Genomic DNA, 15,452 nt, shown 5'->3' with positions numbered 1-15,452 from the left:
TAAAAGAGCATTGGAAAGCCCAGGAGATGAATTCTGCTCTGAAATTGCTATTTGCTGACATAGAAATAGCTGTAAAAATACAAGCAGAGAAAAATACAGTGTAGCAATATATTTTCATTTATTTGGGGGAAAAGTAGTTTTAAAGAAGAATTATAGTCTGTCTTCCAAATGATAAAGCAGTGTAACTAGCATTAAGCACAGCTGAAATTTTGTAATGACCAAACCTCAGCTCATCCAAATCCCCAATAGCATTAACTCCCCAGAATTGGGCTGTAAATTTGATTAGCCGTACAACAGATATGAGATACAAATGTTCTTCCTTATACAGTCATATTAAGTGGCTGCAAAAGAAGATGACAAGTCATTGCAGGGCAGCACATCCAACCACTGAAGCAAGACAGGAATTCATCTACCCCAGCTCTTCTCCCCATCACGTGCAGCACACGATTGCTCTTTGTTGTCCCAGGTTCCCAAATATCCAGCGCTCTGCTGGTGTGTCCGTGTTTGGCCACAGAACAGAGGGGAAGCTGTGTGTGGAAGGTGTTACACCATGGCCACATGAGCTCTCAAGCCAGGCATGGTGATCTGAGAGGTCCCAAAGTACGAGCGTCCTGCCAGGCTCACGGTTGCCCATGGTTTGAATGGGTTCATTGCCCATGTTTCCAAGAGTGACATTGCCTGAGATTGTATGTGTGACAGTGTTCTCCATAACAGTTTTTGTTCTGTTTTTGCCTTAATTTATAGCATTTGGAATATGGCTTAATTGTGCTGTTCTTATTAGTAATTTATTGTGGCTTTATTGTCATTTATTTCACTAGGTCCTTCTGATAACACATTTCTTTATATTCTGAACCCCTGGTTTTCACTGACATTTAGACAAAGCCCCACTGGGAGTAGATTTCTGAAATGAACCCTGATTCACTGATGAATCACACTACTTCTTAAAAAAAAAAAAAAAAAAGTGGTTTACTAGTTATGCAAACAAATTTCTAACATTGAGAATAAAACCACAGATATATACAAATGGAAAATAAGAAACAGGTTTACAGTAATGAGAAATGGAAACATGGGAAAAGTAATTCTGAGTTTTGAGATCCAGTATTCCTTTTCATCTTTCAGTTGGATAGTTTATGCAGCAGTTGTTTTATAACTACATCTTTGGCCCTACTAATTATGATTTCATAATGCTCCTTGTGCTATGTAGCCCAGCTGAGAACCAGCCATTAGCCAGTTTGTAGAGAGGGCAAATGGGTACTATCCTTTCTTCCTCTCCTTCGGTCTTTTGTAGGACTTGAACACTATGGGCATAGGCTGTGCGTGGTGAGGATGAAATCTTCAATATTATTTTAATTAAGCTGCTTTTGTTTATCTGATAAATTTCATTTTATGGCCTGTTGCCATGAACTACGTAGAGATGGTAACTCATGACTCACTAAGTGGTGAGAGATGTCTCTTTGGGTCTGCTGCCCAGCTGCCTCCTCCAGCAGGGACAATGTGGCTTGGGCCTAACGGTGCCAATCTTCATGCAGGTGCAAAACGAGACCATTTGCGTGTCTGGAGTTCACACACCATCCATATGTCCACCAGCACAAATGCAGTCTGTATCAACTTGGCCAGTGTGCCACTAGTTGGGTGACTGATCTAAAGTGAAAAGTTTCCTCCTCACCAGTTGTCTTGGCTTCCCAAACAAAGCCATTGTGCCTCCTGATGGTTATATGGCTTCATAGGAACTGCTAAAATAAGCTGACTCTTCCAACACCTGTTAAAGAGTCCTTATTAAAGTCCTCACAAGTAATGACAACACAACTCAAGACCCTCTGGCAGAGATGTGACTTAGGAGCCTCTCTGGCAAGAAGTATTTGTCTGTTCTTTCAGCTTGGGATCTCAAACTAGCGAGTGAATTTGCCAGACTGTGGTTTTGTTCTTTTATTCAACGTTGTTGTAAGCAATAAAATGTATAGACAAGCTGCCAAATTGCAAAGAACAATGTTATTTCTGTTATTACTGAGAGCAACTTCTAGCAGCGTCCAGTCCACAGCTGGCTGTGGGTGCTGCTGGTCCTGCTCATGGTAGGGCAGGCAAGTACTGCTCCTTGCATCAGCACTCCTGCTTCACACAGGCAGGTGCTAGTGGTGGAGGCCCTGACTCAAGGCATACACCCCAAGATGATGGTTGATTCACAGACCACTCTCTTGGTGGGAATTTACACACCTCCAGCAAAAGCTAGATAGACCTCAAACATCTTGCAGATAGTCACCTGTCACCTCCACTCCTTCCCCAAATACAAAACAAAACACACAAAGACAAAGGCTTACAGCTAAATATTTCTTTGTCTTCACAGCCAGCATCATCACCAAAACATGAATTTAGACAGTATTTTAAAGTACTGCACACAGTTACTGTTTTAGCAAAAAAATCATTTTTCCTCGGGCTGCTTCATTCCCTTCCTTCTTCCCCTCACACACATGTGGTAGGGAACCACCATCTTCACTTCAGCAATATGGAGGACATCATCAACACACGGATCTGGGAATTCTTTCCACAGGAGACACAACCCATTGTGTCTCACATTACTGGGCTTCAACTGATTTCCCCACTTCTATGACAAGAACAGCTCTTGCTGATTCAGCCACCACAACAGAAAGTAGCCACCCTCCCATGCCAGGAGGAGGTAAGAGAAGGAGCCTGTACTTCCCAAATCCTTCTGAAGATATATGTTATTGATATAGTACTTGCTGTGTTCCAGATGACTACACCATGACATCCTTGCAGGCAGTCAACATCAGCTGCTCCAGAGGCCAAAACATACTTCACCTTTCCCAACAGCATCAAAAGCAACAAATTCATTAAATTTTGCTCCAAGGATTCCTTTTGAGTTCCACCCTTAGTCTCCTTTTTTCTCTAGTTGTGAGGAAGTGTTTCTTCATGCAGGAGGGTGTGGGAGGTTGGTGCAGTGCTGTCAGACTCATCCCTGAGCTTTACAGCCACTGTGATAAGGTTTCCCTCAGGCTATTCCCTAATTTTTTGCCAAGAGAAGTTTTGCCCTTTCCCATTACCCAAGTTGTTCATTTACAGTTCTTCTCAAACTTATTTCCAGCCGTGAACATCTTTGCACTCCTTAAACACCAGTAGAGTGTCAGCCTCCCATCTGCACAGACCAAAATCCTTCCAGTAACCCCCCATACAGTTCTTCTCCTTGTCTGAAGAGCTAAAGGTTATATACTTTCTATTCTGAAACTTTTTAAATGGATCTTAGCTCAGCTATACCTCTTTGACACTCATATGTGTAAAAATAGCAAAGTCCAGGCCTCGATGACCTCCTCTGGATATATTAAGATACTGAAGTTAAGCATATGCAGTAAGTGCTTGCAGGACTGAGACTACAGGGACTTAGCATGCCGTAGCTGCGGTGGTAACTTGCCTTACTAATTTAGAAGGTGCAAATTTAGGATTCAAACCACAGGCTCTTCCTGAAAGTGCAGGGTACATATTCAAAGCAAAAGATTTTTTTTTTCATTAGATATTATCCACTAATATTCAGTACTGTTGGCAGTAAGCCAATCAATTGATTTTTGGCTAAAGCAATGTATTTATCCTATCATAAACACTGGTTTAAAGCAATGTATTTATCCTATCAATGTATTTATCATAAGCAAACAAAATAGCCCAGATTTACTCTGCTTTGCAGACAGCCTGACATCTCGCTCTGGGAATCTCAGTGGTTAATAATGCTGCACAAACACAAGACTCAGATTATGACTGTACCAGGGAAGCTGATAGTCATATTGTTCAATGGCACCATCTTCAGTCAACTATAGAGCTGATTATTAACTACCTCTAATAAGAAATCGTATGCATCTTGCCTAAGTCAGGGAAAAAATTGTATCAGTGCTATTGAACTTGCATGGTGTGGTGATACAGTCTCAGGAAATGTACTGTTGCAGGAGAACTCTCAAGAGTATGGGTCCCCCAAAAAAGAAAAATCTCCATGCATTTCATCTACATTAAACTGAGAAGAAAAAAAAAAACGTTGCCTGAGAAAAATGTTGATTGCACGCTGTCTCTTCTCGGAAAGTTTTTTCTTGGTTTGTTTTTCTTAGAGGGCTAGCTGGTTTTATTTAATTGTTTGGGAAGTAATTTGTAGATCTAGATTAATGTAAAATGACTTTTTCTGTTTATTTCTTGTTTTTTGAAATACTTAAGTAGCCAAAGAAGACTGAATCATACAGCGTGCTGGCCATATGAGCACTCAGAATGATCTCACAAATTAAGTGCCAGTTCCCAAAGTTTGGAATTAACTTTTGCTGCTTTGAAGATAGTACTCATTGCCTCATGCATTGCCCATGGAAGTTTAATACAATAACTAAAGAACTTTAGTATGTTTATTCTTATCACCTGAAATTCTTCTTGCCACTTTTAGCTCAAACTGAAATTATTGGAACATTTGTTCATGAGGCAGAATTTTAGAGAATGGTTCTAGTCATATGTCTACCAAAAATTAATAAATAATTGCCCAGCCAGCTCTTCCCCTTCCTCTTGTTCTTTTCCTCCTGTATGCGTGCATGTTTTCAGAATGAGAATAATATATATAGGCACATTGTTCTTAGAGTTAAAGCCAAGAGAACAGAATAAATCTGAACCTGAGAATAGCTTTTTCATCCTTCCCAGGCTGACAAGCATTTAATGGTTTGTGTTTCCTTTTCAGCTGACCCCCTGGTTGGAAGTATTGCCACTCAGTATATGACTAACAGAGCAGAGCATGACAGAATGGCCAGACAGTGGACCAAGCGATATGCCACATAGGAACCTCCTCTAGGATTTGCTGGACCTGTGCAAGCACATTCACTAAGTGCATCAATAGCCCTTCCCTTCATTCTTATTTTTTATTAAATTTTGAACCATTTTGTGACAAAAGGTTGTCCTTACTTTCTTTTTGTTTTTTATTTTTATTTTTATTTGTTTGGGGGTTTTTTGTTCTGTTAACTTGAAAGTTGTTTCCCTCAAATGTAGACAGGGAATTTTGGTTATCAGTGCAAAGAATGTTGGATCTGTAATAGTATAGAGCTTTGTCACAAAGCTTTGTATTGTGTGTTTTTTTTTTCTTTCATGTGGTTTTTGGGAAAACAAACAAATTCAGAATTATATCTCGTTTCTACTTAAATGTAGTGTTTAGGGTTATTTTTTTGTACTGAAGTCTTTAATGGTGGGTGCATGCTACTGGGAACAAGTTTTGTATAAAAGCTTAAAATCAAGAATCACTGTGCATTACTAAGACTGTGTTTATCACTAGCCTTCCGTTTCCCACACAAAAGGCTATTGCGTTGAACAAATTAATATGTATTTTGATTTACTTAAAAGAAAAGTGCTTGTAAATTTCTTAGGGACCTGCCACTTTTGACTGTGGATCAGTTGATGTACACTTGTATTATTAAAGCACTCAATAAAACACTGTGGCTGATAAATGCACTTTTTGCAAGACGGTGCTTTTGCGTTTGTGCTGTATAGGCTGCCTAGTCCTCACATAATACAACTACAGGTTAAGCAGCTATTTTTAGGCCTAGATTATTCATTTGTTCTTAACAATACACTTCTTAACTTAGAATTCTTCGTTGTGTAGATCTTTCATATACAAACATCTTCCAAATTTTAAGGCCATTCTTTCACATGCTGGTGCTCAGCTCAGCTATTCTGAAGCCTCTTGCTGAATCTTTTGTACTGTAGCTTCACTATATCCATCTTGTTACTTTTAAAATGGTTGGCTATAAAAATAGCCTTGCAATGAAAGCAGAATATTGATGACGATTTTATACAGCAGGCCTCATTTTGCCTTTCTCCAGGCTGTTTAATTGTAAAAGCAACTGTTATTTAAAAAAAATAAATGAAGGTTTTCGATGGGAAAATTGAGCCCATTGCACCAATCATTCCCAGCACATTCAATGGCAAGGGTATTTCTATTCAGATTTGACCTTCAAGCTAATTTTAGATATGCAGCCATAGAAGGAAAACTTCTTCTTGGCTAAGGAAATGTGTGGGTGTTGTGATTTAGAAAATATATACTGTGATGCTGATATCTAAATGTTCTTTGTGTTGCAATGGCATCCTGGAAAATCCCTGTCTCATATAATTAAATGTTACAGATGCCATATAAAGTGCTTTGCTGCCCTCTCCCTCTCTCTCTTCCTCATACATTTAAGGAAGAACTTACCTTAAGGACGATACGTTTCAGTAGGAACACCATAAACGTGCATGGAAACCCAGTCCCATTGCATGCCAACCCAACTTTGACTGTCCTGAAAACTAAAGAAGTCAAGGTGACAGCACAGTTCCCCTACACCAACCACCATGCGGCTCAGCACAGCCAGGCTGTTCTGCTTTACCCTCAGCCATTTGCTACTAGTTGAACAGCTGTGCATCTTGAATCTGCGGGTGAGTTATCCTCTGTATGAATAGAAGCTGAATTTTATTGTAGGTAGTGTATTATAACTGCTGCCCCAAGAACAACAGGGATCTTGAAGAAATAATCAGTCTGTTTTGATCAAAGCAAATGGAGAGTCTTCTGGTGTCTGCAGAAGGCAACTGCTTACAAGTCCAGCCAGGCCAACAGATCCCAGATGCAGACGTGAAAGAGTAATAACAATTTAAAAACAAAACAAAAGCCAGAAGACAGACTTCTCTGATCTAGAACACCTTCTCAGGACAATTGCTGTATGTGCTTTCCTTGGAAGTTGCTTTCACCATCCAACTTACCACGAAGTGCCTCCAGGTCTGAAGGGAATCTTCCTGCTGTAAAAATACAACAAAGGAGCCAAAAGATTAAAAGGACAACTGCATCTTGCTCAGTAGAGTAACAGCATTACTTCTCCTGTTATCCCATCTGCTAAAGATATTCGTGCCGTGAAAGACCTGTATCCCCTGAGACAGCAATTAATGGCCAATTTCAGGTTTCTTATGAATTACTTTAAGCGTCTGCTGCTCTGCGGGCTTTATTTACACCCAGCTGAATAGAATGCAGTAATTTCCAAGGTACATTTTAAACACGTTTCACAAAGAAATGTTCCTACTATCATCTTTTTTTTTTTGCCAAAAGGTAAAGAAGACATTATAAACAGAAGAGCCTATTGTAACTTTAATGAAGATGTAACTGAAAGACCGCTGAGGTACTTTGGAAGGGGAATCACAGAATGCTTAATAAATGTCTGTTCTCAGTCTGTCAGCTCCAGCTCACCTTCCTTACTGATCAAAAGCTGCACAATTCAAGTTTGCAGGTAAGTTGCCCTCTGCGTGAAGCTGAACAGTGTCTTTGTCATAGATAACATAAAACTACTGCCTTAAGAACTGTGGGGATCTCAAAGAAATAATCAGAAAGGATCAACCCACGTTGATTAAAGCAGATGCAGAGTCTTCTGGCGTCTGCAGGAGCCAAATGTTTGCAAGTCTGGCCATAAAACATTCTCCTCTATTTGCAAATCTGCTCTATTTGCCTCCCAAGTAATTCTTTTTCTTCATCTGCTAAACCTGGGGAATATGCAGCATTATTTGAAACCTGCTGTTGTCGCTGAGGAGAAATGAGCCATCCCCAGCAGAATTCAGTCTGCCACCAGAGCCTCAATGAAAAAAAAAATAGATTGGCATAGAGTCTTTTTCATCTATTTTCTTTTTACCTCTATAAAATATTGCATATTATTCTGTCCTGCCTTTGTTTTCAGATGCTCTGCAAATTTAGCTGATTCCTGCTTCCTCTTTTATGCCATATCATCTTCTTTCTAACTTCTTTAGATGAAGTCCACATGCTGCCCTCTTGTAACTGGGTATGAAGATCATTCAGATGACTCATACAAAGTAAAACATAGTCAATAGCATACAGTTGTCTAAAACTGTCCTTTAAAGGCATCTTACAGCTTTTCTGACTTCGGCTGCAATATCCGGTAAAGCAGCATTGATTTTCCTGTAAGCCCTGCTAAATGTCACTGTCCCACACCCTTTGAGTTCAACTCAGATGAAGCAGAAGCCAAGGACCTCTCCAAACTGTAAGTCTTCATTCACTAATTACTGAGGTGGCTTTCACATCCCTGTGTCCAACTGACCGGCTGATTTCCCTTTCCAGAACATAACAGAATAACATAGTTTAAATGAAGGTACCCCAAAACATCCTGTATTTACCGAGACAGCATTTGCAGAGGCTGCTCCAGGAGTGAGTTTTAGCAGCTCATAACATTTTGATTGCATGCATTGTGGGTGATTGCATCCAAATGGTTACAATCCACTAAAAACAGCTGCTGTGCCTTGCGTAAAGCAGGAATAATTCCTGTTCAAAGATCTTGCTTCAGGTTTTCATGCTGTGAGCTGCAGGTAGGCTTCCTACCAATGCTCCTCCCAGAACGGGGAGTGCCGTGGGCCCAGCGCGTGCTCTGGGTGCAGTGCATGCTCCCCGTTGTTATTTCAGCCTGCTGTTACAGCACGCAACCCTCTCACTGGCTGTCTTATCTCTGTCATTAATCCCTCTGACTCGCTCCTCTTTCTCATGCACCCTCTCCTCTCTGGCTGCTTTCTTCTGCTTGACTGATTCATTACTCTCAGCTGAAAGGCCACCCAAGATACTGATCCCAGTTCAACAGTTCTTTCTGAAGTTGCCTGAGCACTGAGATTTCCTTCTCCCCCAAAGACTGTGCCCAGGATGTGCCCCAGACCCCCCTCTGCTCCCCCTTGCCTAAGGCAGTGCCTCCTGCAGCAGTAAAAGCAAACACAGCTCCACTGGAGGATGGAGATGCCCTGTGATGGTTCAGACTGTGCAGCAGCTTCCAGCTCCTCCAGCCCCAGCATTGTACTGGGGTCCCCTTTCTCCTTTCCAGTTCTCAGAAATTTCTCCCTGAAGTTGGACACCTTCCCCCAGGTCCAATGCACTTTCCCGTGTTTTGAGTTGGGTGCCTTGGCCCACTCCATTAAAACAAGGACTCAGAGTAAAAATTCTGGCACCTCCCAAATCCAATTGGCCAGCCTAGGCAGCCGTGGTTCCTGCGGGGCCAGCTCTACCTGCTGGTTTTCTATCCCAGGTTGCTCTTTCTCCTCACCTCCTTCTCATTTCCTTTCATTTCTACTCCTATCCTTTTGTCCACAACTGTACTAAATCTTGAAGCATCCTTCTCTACCCTCCGTCATGTCTCTGTTCTTGCCCCAGTGCTAACGAGACCATGTCACGTAACACTGGGCCTTCCAGAGCTGCTTGAAATCCCCAGATTTTTGAGTCTTAGAAGCAAGAAAAAGCTTTGTATGAATTAAGTGCTTCCTCATTGTGCCACGCCTGGCACTGGCTATAAACTAAATCACTTCTCCCACACATGTCATTAGCAGTAATGAAATCCGTGCTGCCCTGCCTTCTTAGCATGACATCCAAATGCAAATGCATTTCCTCAGCTCAAATGATCTGCAGAGCCAGCGCAAGGCTGCCTGGGATGCCTTCAGCAGCCTCTCTCAGGTCACAACTGGTATATATTTGGGGACTACCAGTTACCAGGAAGAGTTTTATGACACCTTTAAATCCATCATTCTGCTCCCTAATTCCATCATGAACTTTAATAGGGAGCTGCAGCACTTCAGGATGATGAAAAGGGCAAAGCAAAGCATCCCTTTCATGTCTACTTTGATTGTCAAAGAAGGTGATCATGGGCTAATAGAAGGCTGAAATAAAGACAAGGCTACTAAGCCATCCTAATCCCTTGCCAGTCCTAAATTAGGAAAAAAATGGTTTAGTAAAAGCTCTATTTTGTTCTACAGGTTTTGGAGAACCAAATTAAACCAAAAAAAAAAAAAAAAAAAAAGAAACACCACTGAACCACTGACACAGTTGTCCCAGTAGTCAGCAAGGTCAGCAAGATCATGCATTTCTGGATAGGCTTTCCATGGATGTGCTTAAACCAGGAAGAGCTTCCCCACAGCTCCATCTCCTTTGCCTCTGTCCAGCTGCACACAGGGTCCCCCCCTCGGTAGTCCCTTGGGAAACAAGGGCTGAAAACACGCACCTCAGGTCACTCCTTATTGTCACCACTCCTCAAATACACTCTCTCACAACAGGCATTTGTTGCTGCAGAATCAGTGCTAGGGTCCCCTTTTGTGTCGCTCAGGACCTTGGGGTCAAGAAAAACAAAGGGTCACACTTCAGCTTCTGTGAAATGCCTCTTTTCTTTGCAGTTGACTCATACCCTTTGTAAGCCCTTGAATGGAGTCTCTTAGCTTGAATGGAGCTCCTACCACACAGATTTCAATACAGCCCCCCTCCTTTCTCTGCTTGTCATAAACGGGCACAGAAAGTGCCTTGGCCCACTGCACTTTGGAAACACCTTGCCTGTAGCAAGCCATAACTGTGCTCTTAACGCATCTCCAAACTGTTCCCATTTGCATTTCATAGACATATCCCAATTATAAGAGCCTTTTTCTAGCATGCACTCCCCAGCACCAATGACCTACAAAAATATCCCTTCCTTCTTCCTTTGGACCATACGCAAGCTGCTTGCGCTCTACATCAGTCATCCCTGCTTCTCTTCTGCCGTTCCCCAGCTCCTAAATCTTCTTCACTTGAGCTTCAGCAACACAAACCCCTTGCTAAGGCTACCAATACACCAAACACTGAAGTCCCCTCTGCTTCAGGCTCCTCGCATCCCATCACTGTCTCACTACGGCGTGCAGACATCTCACTGAGGAAGGGAAAGCTGAAGCCAACACATGAGTTTGCTGCCATCCACACAAAAAGAGGAAAGAAAACCTACTTTAAGCTCAATGGTGTGAAATAGCAGGCAGTGCTCTTGCTGCTCAGTGGTTGCACAGAGGCACAAATGCTGCCTCCAGATATCCTGTCTTCCGAGCTCACAGCAGCTATGTCCATTGCACTTGTCAGAGGAGTTTTGTAAGTAGTAGCAAAATGGATTGTATTAAATGTCCTACATGTTGCTTATCTAATAAATACAATGAAACTTTCAAAAAAAAAAAAATAGATCTGTGTGCAGTGGGAACTTCATCATCTTTTATGCAGGAATATAATTGTGTGAATTAAAAAGTCTCTACTGCTTCCTGTTCTGCTTTATTATTTATTGTCCATCCACTACCTCTTGTTGCAGTGATAGAAGAAAATCTTCCTGAAATCTACTTAGAATTTAAATCCTTACTGCAAAGCAGCAAAGAATAATCAAAACACGCTCTGTCATATCAAAGTAATCTAATCAGAGAAGCTCATGGAATTATTTATATACATACATTCTTATGATAATTCAATAATTGATACGCTTAAAGAAATAATCTCATTTTCTTCTATTTCAGAATATGCATCATGAAATGCTATATTTCATTACTGTGTAAACTTGCTGTTTTATCTATTTAAAATAAATACAGATTTGAATAACTTCAATCAAAAGTTGTCTAGTGGAAGAAGACATTGCTACTTTTGCAGTGTAGTACTATGTGGACTTACTTGTCTTAAAAAATATAATTCTATTTCTAGTGCTTTCCTCTCAATTTGTATAATAGATTGGGAAAGTCTGCAAGCAAAAAATGACAGCTGGCACTTGAGTCCTGCTAATGTCCTGGCTATTGCTGCTAGGTGTAATAACTACATTTTATTTTTCAGATAGTGGCACTGAGACTCTAGAGGCAGAGAACATGGGATGCACTCAAAGCCCAAGAGGAAATTAAAAGTAAAATAATTACAGAAATACACACTGTGCTCATGTGCTACCCATATCCTCCAGTCATCTGTACATCCTGCAGGATCCCCCCCCCCCTCCCTTAAGGCAAGACAAACCCTTCTAGCTGCAGGATACTGAACTGTTTTAGCAAAACGTATCACAATTTGCTTCTTCCAGGTCTGATAGCTTCACATGGCTCTTGCTCGTGTACCAGGCCCATGGCTGGGACCAGAAACGTGTCGCCCCAATCCCCCTGTGCCCTGCCAGAAACCTCAGCTCCTGGGGCTGCAGGGATCAGCCCTGCTCACCTTCCTCCTGCCAAACAGCACTGCAGCTGGGACCCTGGGTTTCAGAGCTACCAGGTGGCCCTGTGACCAAAAAGAAACCTGGAGTAGTCCACTACATGCTGATGGCTAATGAAGATTTTCCTACCCTGGCAAATATAAAATGCCTGGCCAGGAATAAATTGTCCTGGTCTTGACGTTTTTATACGCAGTCACTTTGGCTGAGTGTCTGGAAAATTACTGAAGTCTCTGGCATGTTCAAATTCAACATAACAGAATCAAAAGGATTTTTCCAGAATTTTGAGACCACGCATAAAGACAAAATTGCCAGTATGTAATGCTCTCCCATAAGGTCCTCTCCTTTCACACAAGGACAAGTCAATCCCCACTCTGTCCTAGCAGCAGCACGTAACACACTGTTAAGAAACTGTTGCTGGTTGGTTTGGGTGTGAAGGTTGTTTTGTTTTGTTTTGTTTTGTTTTGTTTTGTTTTGTTTTAGTCTTTTTCATTAAAAAGTAGCATACACTACCTTTGTGCATGCATCCTCTCCTTTTCTTTTCCCACCTGCTCCGCCTCCCCCCACACTGGCAAAGAAAGGACCATTGGGATGAGCCTGGGCATCTGTGCTACATGCACCTGGATCTAGATGTGACTTCTTGGAGAATGAGGAAGTTTCTTCTCTCCAGATCCTGCCAAAAATGTGTAACCACTGCAGCTGTGAGATGTGACTTAAAATTCTGTTCTCAGACAGCCTGGTGCTTCCTCAGTCATCCTGAGAGCATAAATAAATATGTCTATATATGTGATACATGTGTATTGATGCATGTTGTATACATACATACGTGTGCCCACTTAGAACACACACTGGTGCCTCTTGGACTTACCAGGGGTTCAGCCCCAAGAGCACCCAACAGTGTGATGGTAGGTACAAGGAGGGGGCCAGCACTGCAGGAAGTAAAACAAAGAAAATAACATTAACAGGAACTGATGAGGAGGTATACAGTAATAGAACTTTTAAAAGGGAAAGGGGGGGGAAAGGGGGAGGAATTAGGATCAAAATGTCACCCAACAGTAGTAAAGAAATGTCCCAAAGTACAGCACCCCTGTCCAGGCAAAAGTAACAACCCGCTTCCACGGGACACAAGGTCCATTGCCCTGAAATTTATGGATTCACCTTGATCCATAGAGATACTCAACCTAATTAGAATTATTACAATTTTTACAAATATTAAAAATCTGCTAAAGCAAAATCATTCCCCATACTGAACTACTGAGCACTATTACTTGTCTTTTAAAGGCCTGTTCATCCAAATGAGCATTCCCCCCTCCCAGAAAGCAGCAAAGCCTACCATGAGGCTGTGGACCAAAGCAGGTTTGTGTTCAGAGGATTGCTCTCCTTCTGGCTCCTGTTGCCTTTGTAACAGTCTGACCATTGGGTGAGACTGGCATTTTCACCCTTATGTAGAGAAAGGGAAAAAAGTAATAATATCGAGATCTTTATTAAATCATTTTGAGAATGTAAAATATATTCAATTCAATAATTCTCCGGGGAAGTAGTAAGGTGATAGTGCCTGGTTGAGATGTCTTCCCCTACACCCTAGGGCAGCTCCCATGCTGCTCCACCACCTGAGCAGGAGGGACAGACCACAGGATCCAGGCAGAGGTCTCAGTCAACCTGCCCTGTGGTTACAGTTGTGTACCATGAGCTTACACATATCTCACAAATCAGTGCAACCACTCGCCATCCACCAAGCTGAGTGCACGGAGACATCTCTTCACAATCAAGACCTTTTATATGGTAGGTAGCTTTGTCTGGGAGGAAGAAATCAGCATTATTTGCTATCAAATCTAATGTAAAATTCACAGATTTTATTAAAAAAAAAAAAAAAAGTTAAATGTCTGTTTATCTGTGTCACTAGTCCTCCCAATATTTATGCATGGAAATGTATTTCATTTGTGTATATGAGATCTCTCTAATGTATCTGCTACAGTTGGTCAAATAACTTTCCTCTAGGATATTGTTTTTCCTTCATACTTATTTGTTTTTAAAGTACTTTACTTGTTAAAGTGCCTGCCCTCAGTAGGGGTCTGCTTTAATTTCACAGAAGTACTTACAAACAGTCCTCCACGGATTTGCCACTCAAATGCCGCAGCACTGAAAAATCTAAATATAAAACACAGCATAAACCTAAATGTAATTGCCTTACAGGAATTGATGTTTATTGTCTCAGCTGACAGAAAAAGAAAAGAAAAAAAAAAAAAAAAAAAAAAAAGAAAGAAGCCAAAAGCACACAGAAAAGTAAATTGAATGAAGTGCCAGTAAGCTGAGGTGCCATTAGCAGCACAAGGAATGAAAGGCTGCTGTTCGCCACGTGCTGTGTTCGGCTGGGCCATGGCAAGTCCCATCTGGCCACCGAGGTGACACATGTCCTGTGGCGATGCCACCACAGCCTTTGGTGTGGGGTGATGCCCCCTGTGCTGGCCGCTGACCGGGAGCCAAGGAGGCCGGGTGCTGGAGCTGCAGCTGGAGCCAGGGCGAGCAGGCCTCTTACGTTAGGTTGTGGAAGGCTGCCTAATAGCACGGTGCCTTTCTGTTTATTGGATTTTGGCTGTAGGCAGCTCTTTTTTTATTTTTAGACTCGCTCTCTGAACTTGATGCATGCTGCTTCTTCGTGATTTGGCTCCAATAAACCCAGCGTATTCTAGGCCCTGCGTGTCACCTGCGAACATCAAGCCGAGTTAGAGGGACGCCCTCTGCCAGGCTCGAGCCCACCAGCCTTCCCCACATCCCTGCTCCCTCTGCCTCTGACCTTCCCCACCCAGCTCTGCCAGCAGTTGGGTTTACTGCTCCCTCTTGGCCTCGTCTGCCCCTCATGTGGTGGAGGGAAAAAATATAAAAGAGAAAGGGTTATAAATCCTTCAGTGTACGAAACTTTTTGCGAAGTGAAAAGCTGTTTTGTTCCAGCAACCGAAGCCTTGGGAGGTGCCCCAGTGCTCAGATGACAGTTGATAAAGCTGTAGGATGTATTTTCTGTTTCAGGTGAAAGCTGACAGTAAATGGGAGGGATTTATGTGCAGCTAAAAGGACAGAAAGTGTGAGAGACCTCTAAAGCACCGGGGCTCTTAAATGCGAATTAGAAGGGAGATTGCCATCTTGAGACAATGATGGCCTTGAATCAGCTTCTGTTCTGGTGTAAAGTACCCTGGTTAGGGTGACCACCTTAATGGACTCAATGCAGGGACCTTCCTATAACAACCGTGTATTTCTGCTCTCTTCCCTATAGGTAATACTTAACTCTCTTTCTGGGTTCCAAAAAATAAAGTTGCTTACACAGCCATGGCATCCATCCCAGCTCTGGAGGGAGGGATATACATTCTTAATGTTAAATATACATACATATATATATATATATATATATATATATATATATATATATTATTTTTTTACAAGAGTGAAAAAAGGTGAAATGCTTTAGATAAAACCAGAAGGTGTTTT

The 15,452-nt window shown here is 41.9% G+C and overlaps 1 protein-coding gene across 1 annotated transcript in view; it reads left to right on the top strand.

The window, feature by feature from the left end:
- The window catches only part of UBE2E2 (ubiquitin conjugating enzyme E2 E2), a 212,281-nt gene extending 206,815 nt beyond the window's left edge, over positions 1-5,466 (top strand). Inside the window, exon 6 of the mRNA XM_027451053.3 lies at positions 4,706-5,466. Coding sequence (XP_027306854.1) covers positions 4,706-4,803 — 98 coding nt within the window. The 3' untranslated portion in view covers positions 4,804-5,466. The remainder of the gene's footprint in view (positions 1-4,705) is intronic.
- The last annotated feature ends 9,986 nt before the right edge of the window (positions 5,467-15,452 follow it).

Source organism: Anas platyrhynchos, chromosome 2 (genome assembly GCF_047663525.1).
Source record: "Anas platyrhynchos isolate ZD024472 breed Pekin duck chromosome 2, IASCAAS_PekinDuck_T2T, whole genome shotgun sequence".
Classification (NCBI taxonomy): Eukaryota; Metazoa; Chordata; class Aves; order Anseriformes; family Anatidae; genus Anas; species Anas platyrhynchos.
Note: the sequence above shows the minus strand (reverse complement) of the source record. Positions and strands in the feature narration are given on the sequence as shown.